The sequence below is a fragment of the Monomorium pharaonis genome, chromosome 1, assembly GCF_013373865.1.
Source record: "Monomorium pharaonis isolate MP-MQ-018 chromosome 1, ASM1337386v2, whole genome shotgun sequence".
In the NCBI taxonomy this organism is placed as follows: Eukaryota; Metazoa; Arthropoda; class Insecta; order Hymenoptera; family Formicidae; genus Monomorium; species Monomorium pharaonis.
This window is the reverse complement of record NC_050467.1, coordinates 619,042-637,626: the sequence shown is the minus strand read 5'-3', so window position 1 is coordinate 637,626 and position 18,585 is coordinate 619,042. Positions and strand designations below refer to the sequence as shown.

At 39.3% G+C, this 18,585-nt stretch overlaps 5 protein-coding genes across 8 annotated transcripts; 3 read left to right on the top strand and 2 right to left on the bottom strand.

Moving 5' to 3' along the window:
• The first annotated feature begins 257 nt into the window (after positions 1–257).
• On the top strand, positions 258–8,104 carry LOC105834047 (ras-related protein Rab-23). Of its 2 annotated transcripts, XM_036288306.1 has the most exons (7): positions 258–696; positions 817–931; positions 5,416–5,537; positions 6,216–6,378; positions 6,567–6,646; positions 6,727–6,920; positions 7,003–8,104. In XM_036288306.1, exons 2-7 carry the CDS (start codon positions 899–901, stop codon positions 7,131–7,133), a joined length of 723 nt encoding a protein of 240 aa, XP_036144199.1. In that variant the 5' UTR covers positions 258–696; positions 817–898; the 3' UTR covers positions 7,134–8,104. The 2 variants fall into 2 exon arrangements, with proteins under 2 accessions (XP_036144199.1, XP_012531696.1); XM_012676242.3 differs by having other exon boundaries at positions 259–931.
• On the bottom strand, positions 8,006–10,228 carry LOC105834046 (BAG family molecular chaperone regulator 2). 2 transcript variants are annotated; one of them, XM_028192325.2, is made up of 3 exons: positions 9,709–10,228; positions 9,141–9,259; positions 8,006–9,052 (listed from the first exon to the last, which is right to left on the bottom strand). In XM_028192325.2, exons 1-3 carry the CDS (start codon positions 9,902–9,904, stop codon positions 8,816–8,818), a joined length of 552 nt encoding a protein of 183 aa, XP_028048126.1. In that variant the 5' UTR covers positions 9,905–10,228; the 3' UTR covers positions 8,006–8,815. The 2 variants fall into 2 exon arrangements, with proteins under 2 accessions (XP_028048126.1, XP_012531695.1); XM_012676241.3 differs by having other exon boundaries at positions 9,147–9,259; positions 9,709–10,205.
• A 303-nt stretch (positions 10,229–10,531) lies between these two features.
• Positions 10,532–11,531, top strand: LOC105834043 (60S ribosomal protein L38). Its single transcript, XM_012676236.3, has 5 exons — positions 10,532–10,674; positions 10,852–10,890; positions 11,066–11,126; positions 11,213–11,335; positions 11,458–11,531. Exons 2-5 carry the CDS (start codon positions 10,888–10,890, stop codon positions 11,496–11,498), a joined length of 228 nt encoding a protein of 75 aa, XP_012531690.1. The 5' UTR covers positions 10,532–10,674; positions 10,852–10,887; the 3' UTR covers positions 11,499–11,531.
• LOC105834042 (chromobox protein homolog 3) lies at positions 11,527–14,520 on the bottom strand. The gene is made up of 4 exons (XM_028192324.2): positions 13,824–14,520; positions 12,910–13,144; positions 12,503–12,821; positions 11,527–12,417 (listed from the first exon to the last, which is right to left on the bottom strand). The coding sequence occupies exons 1-4, from the start codon at positions 14,220–14,222 to the stop codon at positions 12,390–12,392; spliced, it is 981 nt and encodes a 326-aa protein (XP_028048125.1). The 5' UTR covers positions 14,223–14,520; the 3' UTR covers positions 11,527–12,389.
• A 1,055-nt stretch (positions 14,521–15,575) lies between these two features.
• LOC105834041 (tektin-B1) lies at positions 15,576–18,570 on the top strand. 2 transcript variants are annotated; one of them, XM_028192323.2, is made up of 7 exons: positions 15,576–15,652; positions 16,523–16,732; positions 16,879–17,139; positions 17,206–17,376; positions 17,449–17,671; positions 17,827–18,050; positions 18,130–18,570. In XM_028192323.2, the coding sequence occupies exons 2-7, from the start codon at positions 16,524–16,526 to the stop codon at positions 18,329–18,331; spliced, it is 1,290 nt and encodes a 429-aa protein (XP_028048124.1). In that variant the 5' UTR covers positions 15,576–15,652; position 16,523; the 3' UTR covers positions 18,332–18,570. The 2 variants fall into 2 exon arrangements, with proteins under 2 accessions (XP_028048124.1, XP_012531688.1); XM_012676234.2 differs by lacking the exon at positions 15,576–15,652 and having other exon boundaries at positions 15,924–16,732.
• The last annotated feature ends 15 nt before the right edge of the window (positions 18,571–18,585 follow it).

Genomic DNA, 18,585 nt, shown 5'->3' with positions numbered 1-18,585 from the left:
ACATCGAGCTCTATTTTATCATTTAATATCAAAAAAATTTTTGAATCCTCGATATTTTACAAACACTGCGGACACTCAACTTTCAAGAAGGTACAAGAAAAATATAATTAACAAAGGGCTAATGCAAATTGACTCGCCTAATTAAATACGTAGCAAGTAAAAAAAAAACCGAAGGAAAAGTTGGAGTTCAACGTAGCCGTACTAGTGTCTTACACACGGCGTTCCACTAGATACCCATGAAACACACCAGGTCCGCGCGAGCGCGCGGATCAGAGCGACAGGTGTCCTCCGCCGTACAGGTGTTCTCTTCAGCAGTCGGCTGAATCGGCCAGTGGTGGTCAGCAGCGGCGCGCATTCGTGCGTGCGTGCGTGCATGCCTGCGTGCGTGCGTGCATGCGTGCGTGCATGCGTGCTCCGTTCCGTTCCGTTCCGTACCGTACCGTACCATACTCGCGTCGCGGCGACGACGGCGGCGGCGGCTCTTTCCTCTCTCTCTCGCGGGTGTGCGGCGTGAGAGACTCCGTTCGGTTCTCTTTTTTCGCGGGCGAGAAAGACTTTTCCTCTGTGACGTGAAAGTGAATATTATTCTCCTCGCGAGGAAGCGAACGCGGGAAGCGTGTGTGTCGGAGAGCTCGGAATAATGACTCGGCCGAGGCGCAAAGTCATCGACTCGGGAATACCGAGAAGAGCGAGGAGGTGAAGGAAGGAGAGAGAGCGAGAAAAGAGAGATCCCGGCTCTCCTTCTCTTTCCTCCCTGGCGTGCATCTCCGTCACGCCGCTTTCGAATAAACGTTATAAATTTTCACATGCCAACAGCGATCTACGCGCACGCCCGATCGACGGGCGGATGGACTCGCGGTGCACTGGAATATTATGTTAATCGCCTTTTACGGCCAGAATGAGGGAGGAAGAGCTCGAGATATCACTCAAGGTAATCGCGAGGTTCTCTCTTTCTCTTCTTCCGTTCCCCTCTTCCCCTCCCCCTCAACCCCGTGAGTTTTATTAGTGCTTCACCGCTTCGCGCTAAGTTTCTTCATTTTCTCCCTTCGTCGAGGTCTCCTCCAAATTCCGCGCACTCGTTCCGCGTATACGGAGAGAGAGTGCGCGACTGACGGAGGAAAGGACGCGTTTTCCCCTTTTTTTTTTCTATTCACCGCGCGGGCGCGCGATTTTCCGCCGGAAAGGAAAGCGACTTCCTTGCCGTACGGCGTGCGTCCGTCGTTATGCCACGCGCAAGGTTACTAATTTCCTGGCGCGAGGCCGCACCTCGCCGATTTTTTTACTCCGCCGCACCGAGGCGTTCCCCGCGCGACGCTCGCTCCCGGCGATGAACTCCCCCGGGTGTCCTGGACTTGACGAGGCCGCCCTTTCACACCCGAGCTCCTTCCGCGTAACGATCTGGAAGTAACTTCTCGAAAAATGGTCTCGCGAATACACCGGTGGTCTTCAGTCGAAGTTATAAAATCAAGATCATTAGAAGTTATGTTAGAATATCATTATTCTGATTCTAAATGTAGCAATGAGATAAATTTTACACGCGGTTGAGTAATAACTTAAAGTTAAAAGTTAATTTAACTTTAACTAGTTAGTTTTAAAATAGCGTTCTTATTAACTTTTTTCCCTAAGTTAAAAATTTACCTATGTAAAAAATATATATTTTACGTTTTCATGTGTTCTTTGTTACTTTATTTATAAATAAACTATTAAATTAATTTTGACGATCATATTGCAATTGTTTTAGAGTAATTTGATTTCTAAAAGTTTCGACATTCTAATTTAATAATGTATTCCAAAATTAATTTTTAATTCTACTTAATGTAGTTTTAAGAAATTTATTAAACCTTTATTTTAAAATCATTGCTACATCAAGAATTCATTATATCATCATCGAAAATGCATAGAACGAAATAATGATTTCTTTTTAAAATGACTTCTTCTTGACGTCATATATCAAGTGATCTTATTATGGTTTTGTGTTCTATACAGTGTGTTAAGTAAGAGCGTGTACGGCATTACTCGCAATCGGTAAGTTATACAAACCTAAATTTTTTAAATCAGGTTCAAAAAACCTCCGCCTTTGGCGCTTTGATGAAAAAATTTCAATCTATGTCGATCTTTTGCCAGAGAAACACAGAAACCGCGATGAGTAACGTGTACGCAAAACGTTTCGAAGCCGTGTTTCTTTGCACACACCCAAAAGGGCCAAAAATGTCTTATGCAATGGCGGCTAAGTACATTAAAAAGTCGAAGGCGTTCGTTGAAAAGTGGGTGAAGCGATTTAAAGAGTCGAAAAATGTCGACGACCTTCCAGATCGTGGTTCAATAGGGAAATTGACCAAAAAGAACGAAAAACAGATTGTGACATTGTTTTCGCGGAATCCTGGCTTGTCCTTGCGTCAAGGACAAGCGAAATTAAAGCAAAAAGGACTAAATGTATCGCACATTACTGTGCGTAAATATTTGTGTGCAAATAATTTGAAATGGCGGAGTACATTGAAGAAACCATTGCTGTCCGAAAAACACGCTGCCAAACGACTCGCCTGGGCCCGGGAAAACATTGATCGTGATTGGAGCAATGTAATTTTTTCTGATGAAGCTTCTGTTTGGGGTTTTACAATTATTCCACGAGCATGGTGTTCCTCCTCAAGCCAGTTTATCCAGCGCACCGTCAAACATCCAATAAAAGTGCATCTTTGGGGCTGCTTCTCAAAGAAGGGTTTTGGCATTCTGCATCTTTTTACCGACAACCTCAATGCTTGTAGGATGGTCAAAATTTATAAGAAAGCCTTGTTACCAACTGTCAAACGTCAATTTGTCACAAAAGACAAAAAATGGATCTTGCAAGAGGACAATGATCCCAAACACCGGAGCCGACTCTGCACTGACTGGAAACAAGAAAATGGCATTATCACACTTGATTGGCCTTCACAATCGCCTGATGCTAATCCCATTAAAAATGTCTGGGCCTACATCAAGCAGAAACTTCGAGGAAAACGTGCCTTCACTTTGAAGCAGCTCTGCCGAGAAATTCAACGCATTTGGAGGGCACTTCCCCTCGAATACGCCGAAAATTTGGTGGATAGTATGCCTCGAAGATGTCAAGCAATTATCGATGCTGGTGGCGATTGGACAAGTTATTAACATAATTGCGCATTACCTTAGAACATGTCAAATGTATGTATGTAAAAAAAAAATTGTTAAATAATTTTTTTATGAATAACGCCGTACACGCTCTTACTTAACACACTGTACCTGGATGATTATCTCTCACTGTAGCTGAAAGGAAGGGAAGGAATCGGCGCTCGGTTTCCCCTTGATATTTACGTATAAATAAAACCGTTATCGATGTGCGATCGCGCAATGATCATTTATATCAGTCACATTTATATTACGCAAATTAACTTACTCGCCGCACTCGTATCAGCCTCATTCGTCCGGCCGCGATATTTACGCGCGGCTAGCTCTATTATCCGATCGTCATTATTTTCGCCGTACGAAATTCATCAACGTTCAGGTCGCCCCAAGTTCTCCGGCGAGCATCGCCGAGAGTTCGCCGTAAACTCGCCGGGAATCGACTCGATAAATTTCGCACGCGATTAAAACGCGAGGTAGAAACTGGCGTGTAAGTTAACCGGTCGCGGAGACTCGAGTTGGTAATCACGTATGCATATACGACAAACGTAATTTAGGAACTAAATACAGCTTTACGAAATTTTTGAAAAATAAAACTGGCAATATGCAGTTAAGAATGTGTCAGATATGTGTAAAAACTTTATAGATTATTCTATTATTATGCTTGAGCGTCTGTAAAATTTGAGCACAATACACTTATTGCTTTAGTTATTTAATTTTTCGTTTTTTCTTGATTTTTATGTAAAATCACGTTTTGCAAATTTGACGAGAAAGTATATAAAACATTAAAGAATTATATCAAATTTAACGAAAGGAATAAACTAAAGAAATGTGCAGTTTATTAAATTTTCATTAACTTTTAGCTAGTATAATACTTAGCCAAGACAATTTAAGCAAGCAGGAGAGCGGAAAAAAGGAAAGTAAACTTTACCTAGCAAGCATAAAATCATCATGTTCCTATCATACTATGGCAACGATATATGATAACATGTAACATTTTCAAATACATCAATATAAAGAAACTTAAATTTAATCATGATTTGAAGATAATGTTTTTAAAGAAGATTATGCGATACATGATCTTGTGTGAAATATTTATACAATATTATTTTACAATGTCAAAAAAATACGTTGAAATCAACATTTCAAAATGTTACCTCAACGTTTCTTATTTACTAAGTTTTTACGCTCAATAATATTCAATCAGAGGAAGAATGTCAAAAATGAAGTTGACGCGATGGAAGGCTATCTTAGGTTGTTACGCATTGCGCATCCTCACTCTTCAATCGCAGCCGCGCTCTAAGGTGGTAAACACAAAAAGAAGGGAAGCGCATGCGAGCTCGGTGCTGCTCCAGTGATCTCTGCTTATCTCCCGATTGCCGGTTAACGGTACTTACTCGCGTTTTCATCGCGTATGTGCCTGTTGCCGGAGACTCGCGCATTTTCTTAGCATTATTTATACAGGGTTCTTCCCGAATTGTCCTTCGCATCTCTCTTAGGACACAGTTTTCCTCGATCAAGTTATCGTGCATAATCAAACACAATCCTCCAGATTAGATTAATTTTTAAAAAATTACAACTTTCTTTCCGACTCGATATAAATGCATTTTAAAATTAATTTTTAATTTAATTCAATTTAATCTTATAGCTTAAACGAATTAGTTTTTTTTTTGTTCAAGTAACTTTTAACGTAACTAAATTAATGTCATAAACTATTTTCTAACTTTAATTTAGTAAAAAATATATATTAACATAAACTCTGCATACGGTTCCGGGACAGGACGTCCCGCGCTCGTCTTGTCGTTCGCCCGGTACGTTGAAAACCAGTCGGAGCGGAGGACACGGTTTACAGCTATCAGGATAAATAAGTCGAGATAAGGATACACGCGCGAAACTCGGGAAAAACTCCAGAAATCAATTTCGCTGTATCGTTCGAAGAGCGCTTCGATGCACTTTTGTAAACGGACATTCCCGAGATTCCTTCCGTCGCTTTAAATCGTAAGATCTAAATTCACGACGATAGAAACGAGATTGCCCTCCGGCGAGAGACTGGTTCTTTTTATATACGGACTTATTTTCTCTTATCGATGTAACCCACTTTTTCACCGCGACGCACCGTTAGTGATACTTGATAAAAATTATTTGGGCCTTGACCCCAAGTCGCCCTCGATTGACGGTCGTTAATTTACATGAAATTAAGAACCGTTCGATATATGACATATATGTAATTCCAAGCGTAATTTTATTTTACTGCAAATAATAACATCAACATCTTTTACTCAGGTGGTGATAGTGGGCAACGGCGCCGTGGGGAAGTCGTCGATGATTCAAAGGTTTTGCAAAGGTACATACACGAGGGACTACAAGAAGACGATCGGCGTCGACTTCTTGGAGCGTGAGATCGAGTAAGTAATCGCTCGGTGGACGATTGGTGGAATCGTTTTAAATTTTTTCACAATCAATCTTTAAATGCGGCGTTCGGAGCAGGAGTGTGGATTGAATTTACAAATTTTTTATTAATGTTAAATCGTTAGGAAAATTATTGAGGAGTATTGCGGAAGAAAATGGTTAAAAATTAAATTGACTTGAATGTTATGTCTACTGATCGGATTATTCATTGCCGATCATCATACCGGACCGTTATATACAAGTTCGAGAGCGACGTACCTGAGGAAAAACCCGATTTTAATTCGTGCCAGCGCGAGCTACCGTGGGATACCTTTCGTACCCCTCCCCCCTCCCCCTTTGACACAGGCTACCGATGTAATATCGGCCAATGTAGGAAGGAATTTTGTCTCGCTGCATATGTATGCGATCTTTCAACATCTGTCCCGTAATTGATTGCTCTTCGTATAAGTCTCAATTTAAAAACCGTACGTACACGCAAATAAAATAAGGAAAAATAAATTAGGACATCAGAAATTTTAATCCTAATTAAATAAGGTAAATATAATAACAGTAAAATATTTCAGAAGAAATTTAAAGATAGATTAATGTCCATTCTCTAAGTCTGCGGCTAATTAGTGTGATAATAATTAGCAAATGATAAATAAATTTGTGAATGAATGTGTTTGTATTGACAGAGTCGACGGTGAGGACGTAAGACTGATGCTATGGGATACTGCAGGACAGGAGGAATTCGATGCGATAACCGCGGCTTACTATCGCGGAGCTCATGCCTGTGTCCTCGCTTATTCGGCCACAGATAGAGATTCTTTCGATGCTATTCCATCATGGAAACTCAAGGTATAAATGCTTAAATTTATTTAGCTCGCTTAAAACTTTTTCCATTACTAATTAAATTACCACAAATTATTTAATAATAATTTGATAAGGGAAAATCAACTCCAAACTAGCGGAAAATATCTATTATTGAAGACATTTGGTTTTTTTTTAAATACAATGTATAATTTTCCTAAAATATTCTCCTACAGGTCGAAAACGAGTGCGGAGAAATACCCACGGTACTAGTGCAAAATAAAATCGATCTCGTTGATCAGAGCGTGATCGATCCGTAAGTATGCGTTAGACAGTTTCCATCGAGTTTCGTTAAAATAAAACTTGTATCTAAAACACAATCTTCTATTATTACAGGGACGAAGCCGAAAGGCTCGGCCGCGCCTTAGGCTGCAAACTCTTGCGGACATCCGTGAAGGAGGATATCGGTGTGATGAGCGTTTTCCGACATTTGGCGTCACGATGTCTGCACGAGATGCGTCGCTCCGACGACGACTATCAAGACGATCTGAGATTATATTCCGCGGAGCCTAGATCTCCTTCTGTTATAAGTACGTGTAGATTTAATTGTCTTGCGGAAGCTCTGATTCGTCGAACAGTAAGAATGAACGTTGCGTCTCTTCTTGTTCGCAGGTGCATTTAGTCCGGACGGGTCAGTGTGTGGTCGTAACGCCGGTAATGGAACGATAATCCTTCGGCCCGGCGGCAAAACGAAGAGTCATAAGAAACGAAATTTTGTGAAAAATGCTTGTAGACTCTTGTAGCTATTTTTCTTATAGGGTGTACGTACGTATAGCGTTACCCGAGTATCGCACGAAGACGTCGAAGGTGCGGGTGTGTTTTGTAAATATATACAGTTTATTCTCTGAAGGCGTAAACGGTGATTTACAGTGCCCGATAGTGCAAATCTGTTGTATTCTAATTATCGGCCTAATCTCGACGGTTTCGTGTATGAGAACGTATAGTACGCATAACATTTGGGAACTCATTAATTTAAACGCAATAGAAATAATCATAAATAATAACGTTGCTCATAATGTTAACCAAATGGTTGTAGATTGTAAGGTACGGAACAAAATTAATCGCAAAATAATTTAACTGCAGTTACGCGTACTCATAAATGTGGATGGGAATAGTGATATAATAATGAATGAATATGACGCGTAATTTGTAAATATCTCGCCATATTATATGTGTTAAATGATTAATCTTTAAATTGCATCACATTCAAAAACCAAATTATGAAATTAAGATTTTTATATCAATATAAATAGCGTTAAATGTAATGACAATAATATAATCATTATTTACAGATTAGCGCGTCGATTTATTACTTAAGATTATCCAAATCCAATAATCACTCAAGACCACCCCTTCCCCGTTCAACTTTGCAAAATTTTGGAACTAAATTCTGAACATGTATTGTGGTTTAAGGCTTTTACCTCTTTAATACAACAATGCAATGATTGAATTATGACGTAAAAAAAGAGAAATCATAAATTTCTTTTTTCTTTTACATCTATCGCCACTTCCGACGTCATAATTCAATTGATTGTAATAAGAAAATGAGAGCTTTAAGCACAAACAGTTTGTATAACTACAGTTTCCTAAAAAAACAACACTATATTACAATAAGTTACTTAATAACTAATGTTATATTTTTACTTATTTGTAATATAACAGAACGTTAAATCTCTGTACATTTTGCTAAAAATAAATTGATTTTTGATAAAAGTAAAATATTGAAAAGAGAGACATAAATGAGAAAGGATTTTAAATTAAAAAAAAGCAATAAACAGAATATTTTGAATCACTCCAGGTGACATTATCTTCAAAAATAATTCAACTGCTTTTCCATTATACACTATTTATCAAATAGTGGATGTTTTAAAAAGTAAATACGTGATCCTCTTAGAGAAGTAAAGGAGCCTTTTTACTTAATCTTTTCAATATTACATCATTCATGTAATATTTAAAATTCTACAATTACAGATCATCCCCGGAGTTTTATTTCCCCAGATTTCCCCGGAGAAATCTTCTTTTATTTTAAAACGTACAGATTTAAAAAATGTTATCGAACGCTTCCTTAAATTTCTTTTTTTTTTTAATTTTTCTAAAGTACCGAAATGCTAAGTATCTTAAAATATGTTCGAGAATCATATAAACGTCGAGAATCGGTATCACATCGCCACAAGATTAAATTCAATTGCACTGTGTACATTCTGTACACAGTTAAGCTTTTTATTCGAAGTAGCTGTTTGTGCCAAGTACGTAGAAGGAAAATGGAAAGTCAGCCACGCAGAAAAGGCGCAAAGAATGTACCTCGTTCTCAAGTATCTCTTAAACCACTACAACAGCGCTCTAGTCGAAAAGCTTCGCCAATCACGAAACTCGTATGGAAACTGAGGCGGACTTTCAACTCCGTCAAGTAATCCCTTGGTATCATTTACTGCGCCATCTCCAAAATGTGCATCTTGTCGATATAATCGAGGAGACCCTGTAGCCTCTTCTTGACTCGTTTTTGGTCGTCCAGTGTACAGCCAAGAATGGCGGTTTCGAAGATTTTATCGGAATGTCCCATGCCGTGAGACGAGCATGCGTTCATGAATTCGGCGCATCGCTGCCGAGTGGCGTTTGGATCATGTCGCAGGCCCATGACCAAGCTGTCAATCAAGCCATTAACCTAGAGTGAACAAAATACAATTCCATCATTTGTCAGAGTACAGAGATACACTTTTAAAAGCGACATTGTAACCAAGACTGTAACTAACAAATACCTGATGTAATGCTTCCTGCTGAACGTGATCTCGTTGAACTGTGACTAATACATCTACAGTCGAACAGCGCATGGATACTCTATCGGCATACCTCAAGATATCGTCTCTATCAGCTAAATGCAAAAAAGATAAGCAAGATTTGTAATACCATTAAAAAAAAATTTTTATCTTATAAAAACAGTATCTTATTTGAAACATATATTTGAAACACAAGGTAAGTGGGACACAAGATGAATGTTGATACAGAAATAAAGAATTTTGTATTTCATAAATAACCTAGGTAACAATTTATCCCATCATTTTAATATGTAAGATTTTTTCCCCAAGTTTAAGATGATATTCTCTTACAAGTGCAATAATTAATAAATATACATGCAACATAAATATTATACTGCACTAGTCACAGAATAAAAAATATAATATGATAAGATAAACTCTGATAAGTGAAACGACTCTCTTTCTTTCTTTGTCCTTCTCTTATTGGCACTCTAGCTTCTTGGATAGACCAAAATAATCGAGGACAAACCGTTAATCGCGGCGATGTAAATATCAGTCTACTCACGTTCCTCGAGAGCGAACAGCATATCGTTATTCCTAAGTGTGTCCAAGGTCGTCAGCAGGCCGTCCTTCTCTTCCATGAGCCTAGCGGCATCCCTTCGTAGTTGTTCTACGTGAACCTCAAGTTGATCCAGGAGACCGACCAGCCTGTCCTTCGGTTTCTGTTCGCGACTCGGTTGCTCCGAGCTCGGTTGGTCCATGCTGCGTTTAGCATCGGCTTCCCCGGCGGGCCAGGACGATGATGAGACGGGTCAATCGGAGATCCGCGACGACGTTAATGCAAGCAATATCGCGCGCGCGCGCACCCGTCCGGCCGAATCCCGTCAACTCACGCGACTGCGTCTCGAGAGACCACTAAACCGCTAACCACTAGCTTGGCTCAATCGCTCAATTCGCATAAATAACCACAGCGAAAGAGAAAAACCGCGCGGAAGTAAAAATGATATCTCGCGTGTAATTGCAAATGCGTAATTAATTGCTTCGATCCTCTTTACGCGGTGTAAACGATACGCCGATCCGAACAAGAAAACTGATCAATTCACGATTCACGTGTCGACAATTTCGAACAGAGGAGAGGTCTGTTTTATCGATATGCGATGCACGCTATCTTATCGAAGAAACGGTCCGATCAGCGATCTGCCATCACCCAGGCATGCATGATTGAAATGATTTCAGTTTTTCTGAATTAAGATATAAAATTTTACATGCAAAGTTTGATATTCTCGTTCACATCTATACACATAATTTCCAAAAATTATAATATTGTAAAATAAAAAGAATGATCAAGAAATGTTTTCTCTTAGTTCCTTCCTAAAATTATCATCTGAAATCTAAATTCTGTCACTTGGAATTCAGTTGTTGATTTGAACCCTCCTCAAACCTAACTTGACCTGACTGTCGCGGACCGTCGACCGTGTTCATTTTCTTTTCACATTTCTTCTCTCTCTTCGTGAACTTCCGTGCGTTTGGAGTGAGTATATCGTGCCTCTGTAAAATTTATTTTGCATCTGTACCGTTTGTTCGTCATCGTATATCGTTTCGCGGAAACGTTATCTCGTGCTCGTGCAAAAAGGAATATTGTTTCACGTGTGCTCAATCGTTTTGGTCTTCTCTACAAGTTTCTCACCAAATTTTTATTCTATTTCAGGTTCATTTAATCACTCTTATCAGTCATAAAGAAAATATGGTAAGTGAACGAGTCATCTATTTAGCTTTGTTGAATTTTACGTTTTTGGAGATTTATAAAACGTTTAACATCACGTTTGCGTCAACATATATGTATATCCGCGACAAAACATAACCTATAAAAAAGATTTTTATCTGTTAGGCGAGTGAGTTATGATTTTATTTTGCATTTTCAGCCACGAGAAATCAAAGAGATCAAAGACTTCCTGCTAAAAGCCAGGAGGAAAGATGCAAAGTGTAAAGTATCTTTATTAATTTGTGTATCTTTTCCATTTGAGTCAAGTTTTGCACAAGTATAATCGATTCCCTTGCTCATTCCTCAGCTGTGAAAATCAAGAAGAACGCCGACAATGTTAAGTTCAAAGTTCGATGCTCCCGATTTTTGTACACCCTTGTTATCACAGACAAGGAGAAGGCTGAGAAGCTCAAGCAATCCTTACCACCAGGTATAATTAGATTGCCAATTAAATTTTATAATTAGAATAACGATACACCATTAACATTTTTTACAACCCCAACAAATCTTTGAAAATAAAGGGTTGATCTGTAGTGATTTTTTTTTCCTTAGGTCTACAAGTAAAGGAAGTAAAAAGGAGTGAACGTGTGTAAAATGACTAAATAAAGCAATCTTCTTTAACACAAGTGTTTTTCTTTTAATTTGCTTATGTTAGAGCTAAGACTTCATATTGTATTTTGACAAATTTGTATCTTCCCCATTTGTCTCCTCTAGAACGTGTTCCCAAAATCGTTATCTTTAAAAAAAAAATCTGAATATCTATAGAAGATAAAGCTGTATTTTACATTCTTAATACAGTAAAATTAATAATGTAAAGTATAGTAAAATGAATAAGATAGATTTCAAATCTAAAAGTTTTGTCAACTTCATATTTGTAACACGTCTTCATCGCAATGCAAAATAAATACATTACCCGACCGTGACAACTTGTAATGTGCACTTTGTGCAAGTGTTTAAACGCATGCACACAGGAGAAAACGTTGTGACCCGCTTGTCTATACTTCAGATATAATTTTAATAAACACAGCTACTCTTCATTCTTTCGTTCTGATTTTTACTTCGCGATTGGCTTCGTAGCCAATATGACGTAAAAGCCGAGAAATAACTTTTTTCACATTACACATTTAAATTCAGTTCTTTTACTGCGTCATACATTCGCGTTCAGTAATATAAATATTCTGGAAATTTTTTCATCTTTCTGGATTAATAAATACATACATATATGTGTATTTATCATATATGTGCTCACTCCTATCTTATTCACATAATCTTTATTTCCTCGAAAAGAGGATTTGCATATATTGCATACTTCTAATATAATAGCAAATTATTCAGATTTTGATATATTTCTTTTTGTTTCTGTCTCGCCTTTCATCTTTGTAGAACTACAGACTTATATAATATATATATATATTTATATATATATATATTTGTATATATGTATATATAAATTCTTTGAATAAAAATATTGGGACTGCAATTCTTTATTCATCGCATTCATGATAAGTCGCTCTACAAAAGAATATGCATTTTTTAATAATGTAATTAGAATACAGAATTGTGGACTTCAAAATCCATTTAAAAAATAATCAAGTACCTCTGCTTGTCTCTGTTACGTTTGGATAATCTTCTTCCATGATCACGTGTTGTCAAAGTATATCGTTTAGTATGTGCACGATTTGTTCTGAGTTCCCGCATCTCAGATGTCTTTGCTTTTTCTACCTTTTGCATAAACTTAGCGATAAGTTCTGGACAGCTCAGATTTCTCTCTGGTTCCCACGTGTCGTCGGTTGCACTGAATCCTTTCCATCTAATTAAGAATTCCTTTGTTCCATTCTTTTTAAAGCGTACCTCAATTATTCTCTCAACCTCAAATTCCTTTGAGCCCTCTTTATCATCCTTACTATTTTGCTCGTCTAGAAAAAACGTACAAATGCATAAAATCATTTTTTACAATGATATTTGAAGATAAAATTAATATATACAAAATATGACATGACGTACCATTATCCACATGTTTTTTGGAATTACTTTTAGGCTTTTTAGATTTAGATTCTGTTTTAGGCTTACTCATCTCCATCTCCCTGTCTTTTTCTTCGATTAAATATTCTTCTATCAACCGAGGACAGTTTAGATCCTTTTCATTTTCCCAAGAATCAGAAGCTTCTCCATAACCCTTCCACCTTACTAAAAACTGTCGACGGCCTTTAATGGTACGAAGATTGATCAGTTTTTCTACCTAAAAATAAACAAAATTAATTTTCATCTAAAGTTTCAAAAAATGTAATTTTGATATTTTAAAAATATTATTTATTAATTTCTTTAGTTGACTACTGTTTATTACATAGAAATGCCTAAAAATTTAGGCTTTCAAAATATAATAGTAGCAAAGTTCTATTCAAATTTGTGTAATATTTTATTTAAGAATTATAATTTTCTTAAGATTTTTTGATAAGGCTCTTTATTTCAAGGGATAATTTCTTGACAATCGAATTAAAAAAAAAAAGACTATTGACATTCCAAGTACTTCTATGTATGTACCGCATATACGTAAATCATAAGATTAGTTTATTTTGCTTGTTGCTAAGCTAGCTTCACACATCTTCCGCGCGTCTTTCCGCGCGGTAACATTCGTTGGACGAAAAAACGAGAAGGGGGATATGCAGTTGACCAATCAGCTTCGCGCAAAGCAAACGACGTCGCACACGTTAAACTTAATCAACGTCATCAAAATCAGATACGCGAAAAAAACAAATGCATTTAAATGTTACAAAAAAAAAATGTAATTATTCCGTGACAATTCTTAACCGGTTGCTCACTCGCGTCGGTAATCTAAATGTAACTCAACGTAACTGGCAATGAGTGACGCGCAGATAGGCGGGAAGAGGAGGGGAACGATAAAGTAAACATCGCCATACCTCGTACTCATCTTCGGGCTCGGGCTCGGACTTGTCGCGGGCGGACGTGGACGCTCGATCCTCCTTCTTTCTGCGCTTGTTCGGAGATGATTTCTGTGCCTTCTCTCCGTTTTGTTCTCCCGCCGCCTCTACCGCCGCGATGTCCGACGCGGTCTCGGCGTCGTCGTCCGCGTTATGCGCGGCCGGCTTCTGCACCGATGCACCGCGCGACGAGCGTCTCTTCGTGCCGGACTTGTGTCCCGCGTTGCTGCTGCTGCTGTTGCTGCTTCTGCCGGCCTGCGTTTCACCGTTGCCAGCGTCGTCGCCGCCGGCTGCGCGTGCGCCGACATTTTCTTCCGGCTCGCTGTCGCTCGCCGTTTCCGACTTTTTACGCTTGTTCTTCATGCCAAGTCGACGCATAATAACACGGCGATATACCTGACGACGACGCACACACACGGTCCGCTTTGGCGGTTCTTACCGGCTCCCTCGACAATGAAACACTTTCGGCGGTCGCCGACCGCCGATGGCGCACCACTCCGATCTCTCTCTCTCTCTCTCTTTCTCTTCCTCTGCTCCTCTCCTCAGCTCCCTCGCGGGTTCCTTCTCTCGGTTTCTCCCGCTTTGCCGCCGGCCCTTCCCTCGCTCGTTCGCGAGAGCAATAGGCCGACGAGTCTCTTCCCGCCGCCGCGCGTTCCGAATTGCTGCAAGAAGTTTTCACGCTCGTATTTGGTAGGAATGCGCGCGCATTCCGGCTGCTTTTTACACACGCCACACGCGAGAGCACCCGCACGTCCGTTGCGTGCGCCTTGTCACGGGGAGTTGGAGTCGGGTCGGGGAATACCGGGGGGGTACAGTCAATGCCACGAATCACGAGAGAACGCTTCTCGGGCGGGACTTTTCAGCGCATGCGTCAATCGATCACGTGATCGACTTCTATGCACGCTTCTCCTCTTCCTCCACACACACACAAACGCACACACACATGCATCTTGGTGGCTACGGACTACGACGCCACCGCAGGGGTCCGTGCCTTTTTTTGGGACCCGTTTAATATTTTTGTTAGATTTGTGTTGCGTAATATTTGTTAAAAGTTATAATTACGTTGTCTTTGCAAGATTCCCTCGTCGCATTCCCGCACGTTTCCGCGAACAAGTTAAATTTTTTCGTCTATATATTAAAACTCGCAAACAATTCAAGATCAATCTCCGAGTCAAAAATGAAAAGTTCGAATTATCCAATTCCGTAGGGACAAATTTTGTTCAATTTACTCATTGTGCATTTTTGCGAAAATATTACGTATCTTCGCGAGACGGATTAACCAACGAGAGCTTCCCACCAATCGATAGTACCGCGATACTGAGAGTTTTCTAAACGTGATTTGACAACGATCGAATCAATTGTCTTGATTTTCGATCTTAATGTAAGCAAATCATCTCCCTCATTTTCTCTCAATAATATATATATATACCAGCGAGAAATCCTCCATTTTTTTTACGTTGCTGAAACTGCCAACTGTACATTATACCGTTCAGACTGACTTCCGGTTGACTTCCCCCTCGCTCCCCGTGACGAGCGGGCCCAACGGGCTTGGCGTGTCTATCATCGTACTTCGTTTCAGTTACACTCCCTGCACTTCGCTTCTTTTCTTCCCCTTACCCTCCGAAGTTCGGGTATACATGCTTACTTCACTCGGAGATAAGGAGGTGCAAGAGAGTGCAGCTGAAACGAAGCCTATTTTACGGCGTGCGTCGTAAAATTCCTCAAGAGGATCGAACAACCTTCTCAGGGAAATCGGCAAAACCTTGAAACGAATGACGAGGCGCTGACGATAGCCATCAACGCGAAACGTAAATCCATTCGGGATGCGATCGATCCCAAGCTATATTTCTACTGTACCTTTAAGGACGGCGTCTTCCCCCGTAGCCGGCCTTAGCACGAAACGGCCATGTTGATCACGGGAATTGCCGGAAGACAACGGTGCAGTTCGAATTCGTCATCGAATCGATATATTAAATGGCGTTATACGAATTTTTGCGGAGTCATGATAACGCGAAGGAACGGGCTACCGGTTTTGAAGTCCTCTCTTTAATATTGACAGTAATCGCCGCGTCGCTTGTATCTGTCAAATATGATATTTAAATAAACAAAAATAAATTATAACAAAAGCGATTTGTTACTCAAAAGCATCCGAGTGAACCTCTTTTCATCTATGTCATTTCAATCGAACGCTTGAGGGCAGCATCTATCTGATTTTAAGAAAATTCAAAGAAAAAATTTTAATATTAAAAAATTTTAATTTTAATAATTAATTCTTCAACTTTAAGATACGCACGCGATCTTCGACCAATCGCCCCTGATCCTTCAATTAAATTGATAAAATTATTATTATTATTGTACATATTGATTATTTCTTGCTGAAATGATAGAAATCACCCCAAACGACTATTCCTTAATTTAAAGAAATACTAAGCCTTGAAAATATTAAAGATGTCAAGATTTAACTTAAGATTCGCAGCGAGTTGCTCAAAGATTGACGGCGAGGAAAGATTGCAATTTGCACATCAATTTCCCTTGCCTCGCCTTCCCTCGTTGTCCTGACAACGTTGCAATCGAATCGTTTATTCCGCGCGCGATCTGCGGAATATTTCTCGTTTCCTCTTTCATAACCCTAGACTTCGTTTTCCTTTCTTCCTCGTCATCAAGCGTATTCTCGTTAGCATGGCCAAGTTCGTGAGCACCTATGAGAAGCCTCTGCCTCATATTGGGTTACCGGACTGGTACACCAAGCAATGGGAGCTTCGACAGAGCGCGGATGTCAGAAGATCCGAGGTTTGCCGGCTACGCAATGCGAGCAAAACTGCTCGTTCCGAGGGGAATGTGAGAACGAAATGGGATATCTACATGAATGACGCTCGCATAGCGGACAGGTGATCGCGAATTTATTGGCAAACGTTGTATCTCCATCGGTTTTTCTTCTCGCATAATTAAAACTAGCGCAAGTTGAACAAATTGATTTTATTCAATTTCCATGGAAAAACATACATTTCTAGTATTTAATATTTTGTTTCATTAGAGTGTTAGAGCTATCGAGATGGAAAGACGTCCTCGAGGACTTGTTACAAAAATTACTAATCGAGATACGCTTATTAAGAGACGAAAAAGCTAACACGGAGAAGGAAATTGAGAGCATTACCCATCCTATGCACGTCACCAGCGAATGCATCTCGACGAGGGATTGCCGTCGAGAAACTGAACTCACGTATGATGAGGCTGATATTGAGCTGAAGAAGGAACTCTGTACGATTACAAGTATTCACGAAGCGTTGACTAAGAGGTAATTAATCTGATAAGTAACGAAAATTCTAAAAAATCCTTTTTCTCTATTTAATTTTATTGACAGAGCTCAGGCTGCTTGGGAAAAATTGAAGCACTTGGAAGCTGTCAAGTTTAAGCTTAACTTGGACATAGAGGATAAGAATGAAACTATCAGAATAGATAGGGAGAATCTGGAAATGGACCGTGCTTATGCAAATATAAGTTACAAGCCGAAAACAGTTATTGATAAAGCAAAGTAAGCATTACTTTTTTTTATCGAACTCTTAATATCATCAGATTGGTAACTTGTCCCTTTCCATTTCAACAGTTCAATTACGTACGAGGTTTGGCTGGACCGATGTCATCATTCCAAGTTGTCTGTCGAAAATGAATTGAATGAGTGTTACAGGTTCCGTGAAGCAACACGTGCAATGAAAGAACACGCTCGAAACGATATTAAAGCCCAGCAAGACGTGACAGATTACACTTTGAGGAAGAGAATTTATCAAACGCAGAAAGCCAGAAATGAGATGGATTGGCAAAAGCTCAAGGTGTGTATGGTCAATCATATTTCACCTTGTCCCAATTTTAATCAGTTCACATGCTTAGAAAAGGCATGGAATAAACTGAACAATTAACAATCTGATAAATATCAAATTCATAAAAGAGAAAAATATTCTCATCTGCGAGTCGAAATTCAAAACAGATGCAGAAGGAAATGGAGACGTTGAAGAATGAAATAAGCCAGCTGGAAAGCACACTGATGAGTAAAGCAGACGTGGTGAAATGTGTGGAAACACGACTGGAGAATCGTGTTCATCGACCTGGCTCAGAACTCTGTGAGGACCAAGTTGAATCAGGCTTGAAGAACGAAGCCCTACAATTGAAACAGACCAAAGAGGAGCTCGTTAAGATGATCGAGTATACAAAGTATGTAATGTTGTTGATTAACAGATGAGTTATTTACCATTTGTTTATTCTCTAGTGTTAGCTTTCATTAATTCTCTAGAGCGAGCTACAACAATATGGAATCTTTGCTTGCATGTATCGAAAAAAATTTGGAAGACAAACAGCACTCTCTGAACACAGACGTTATGTGCCTGGACATGAGAGCATCGCTGAAGACAGGAGACAGATCGCGTTTACCTAACGAAACTGACCGTAATATCGTATTGACACACATGGAGAAAGAGATTCCATCGGAATCCTAACTCGACTGTTTCACTCATTTGGATTTTTGGAGGACAATTCTATTCCTTCTAACTCTTTGCAGAGTTCGTCTTCTTCTCTCTAGCGAGAAAAGGAGGAAAGATGAACCGTACAAGAAATCAGCTAGGAAAAGATAATTTGTACCTATTTCTCTTAAGATTAGAAAAACTCATCGATGCTTTATCTCCATTTATATCGCGTAAGAAAACAAATATCTCAATTAAAATTTGATTCGTTGTCAGATTTGTAACAAAAA

Bases quoted from the DNA above. Each gene is read 5' to 3' on its own strand.
- LOC105834047 (XM_036288306.1), top strand. From the start codon at position 899: ATGAGGGAGGAAGAGCTCGAGATATCACTCAAG. The intron at 5,538-6,215 runs GTAAGTAATCGC...TTGTATTGACAG, and splicing joins TTCTTGGAGCGTGAGATCGA to AGTCGACGGTGAGGACGTAA. The intron at 6,379-6,566 runs GTATAAATGCTT...ATTCTCCTACAG, and splicing joins TTCCATCATGGAAACTCAAG to GTCGAAAACGAGTGCGGAGA.
- LOC105834042 (XM_028192324.2), bottom strand. From the start codon at position 14,222: ATGCGTCGACTTGGCATGAAGAACAAGCGTAAAAAGTCGGAAACGGCG. The intron at 13,145-13,823 runs GTATGGCGATGT...GTTTATTTTTAG, and splicing joins AGCCCGAAGATGAGTACGAG to GTAGAAAAACTGATCAATCT. The intron at 12,822-12,909 runs GTACGTCATGTC...CGTTTTTTCTAG, and splicing joins CAAAAAACATGTGGATAATG to ACGAGCAAAATAGTAAGGAT.
- LOC105834046 (XM_028192325.2), bottom strand. From the start codon at position 9,904: ATGGACCAACCGAGCTCGGAGCAACCGAGTCGCGAACAGAAACCGAAG. The intron at 9,260-9,708 runs GTGAGTAGACTG...TTTTGCATTTAG, and splicing joins GCTGTTCGCTCTCGAGGAAC to CTGATAGAGACGATATCTTG. The intron at 9,053-9,140 runs GTTAGTTACAGT...TGTTCACTCTAG, and splicing joins AAGCATTACATCAGGTATTT to GTTAATGGCTTGATTGACAG.
- LOC105834041 (XM_028192323.2), top strand. From the start codon at position 16,524: ATGGCCAAGTTCGTGAGCACCTATGAGAAGCCTCTGCCTCATATTGGG. The intron at 17,377-17,448 runs GTAAGCATTACT...CCATTTCAACAG, and splicing joins ACAGTTATTGATAAAGCAAA to TTCAATTACGTACGAGGTTT. The intron at 18,051-18,129 runs GTATGTAATGTT...TTAATTCTCTAG, and splicing joins AAGATGATCGAGTATACAAA to AGCGAGCTACAACAATATGG.
- LOC105834043 (XM_012676236.3), top strand. The intron at 11,127-11,212 runs GTAAAGTATCTT...CTCATTCCTCAG, and splicing joins CAGGAGGAAAGATGCAAAGT to CTGTGAAAATCAAGAAGAAC. The intron at 11,336-11,457 runs GTATAATTAGAT...TTTTTTCCTTAG, and splicing joins CAAGCAATCCTTACCACCAG to GTCTACAAGTAAAGGAAGTA.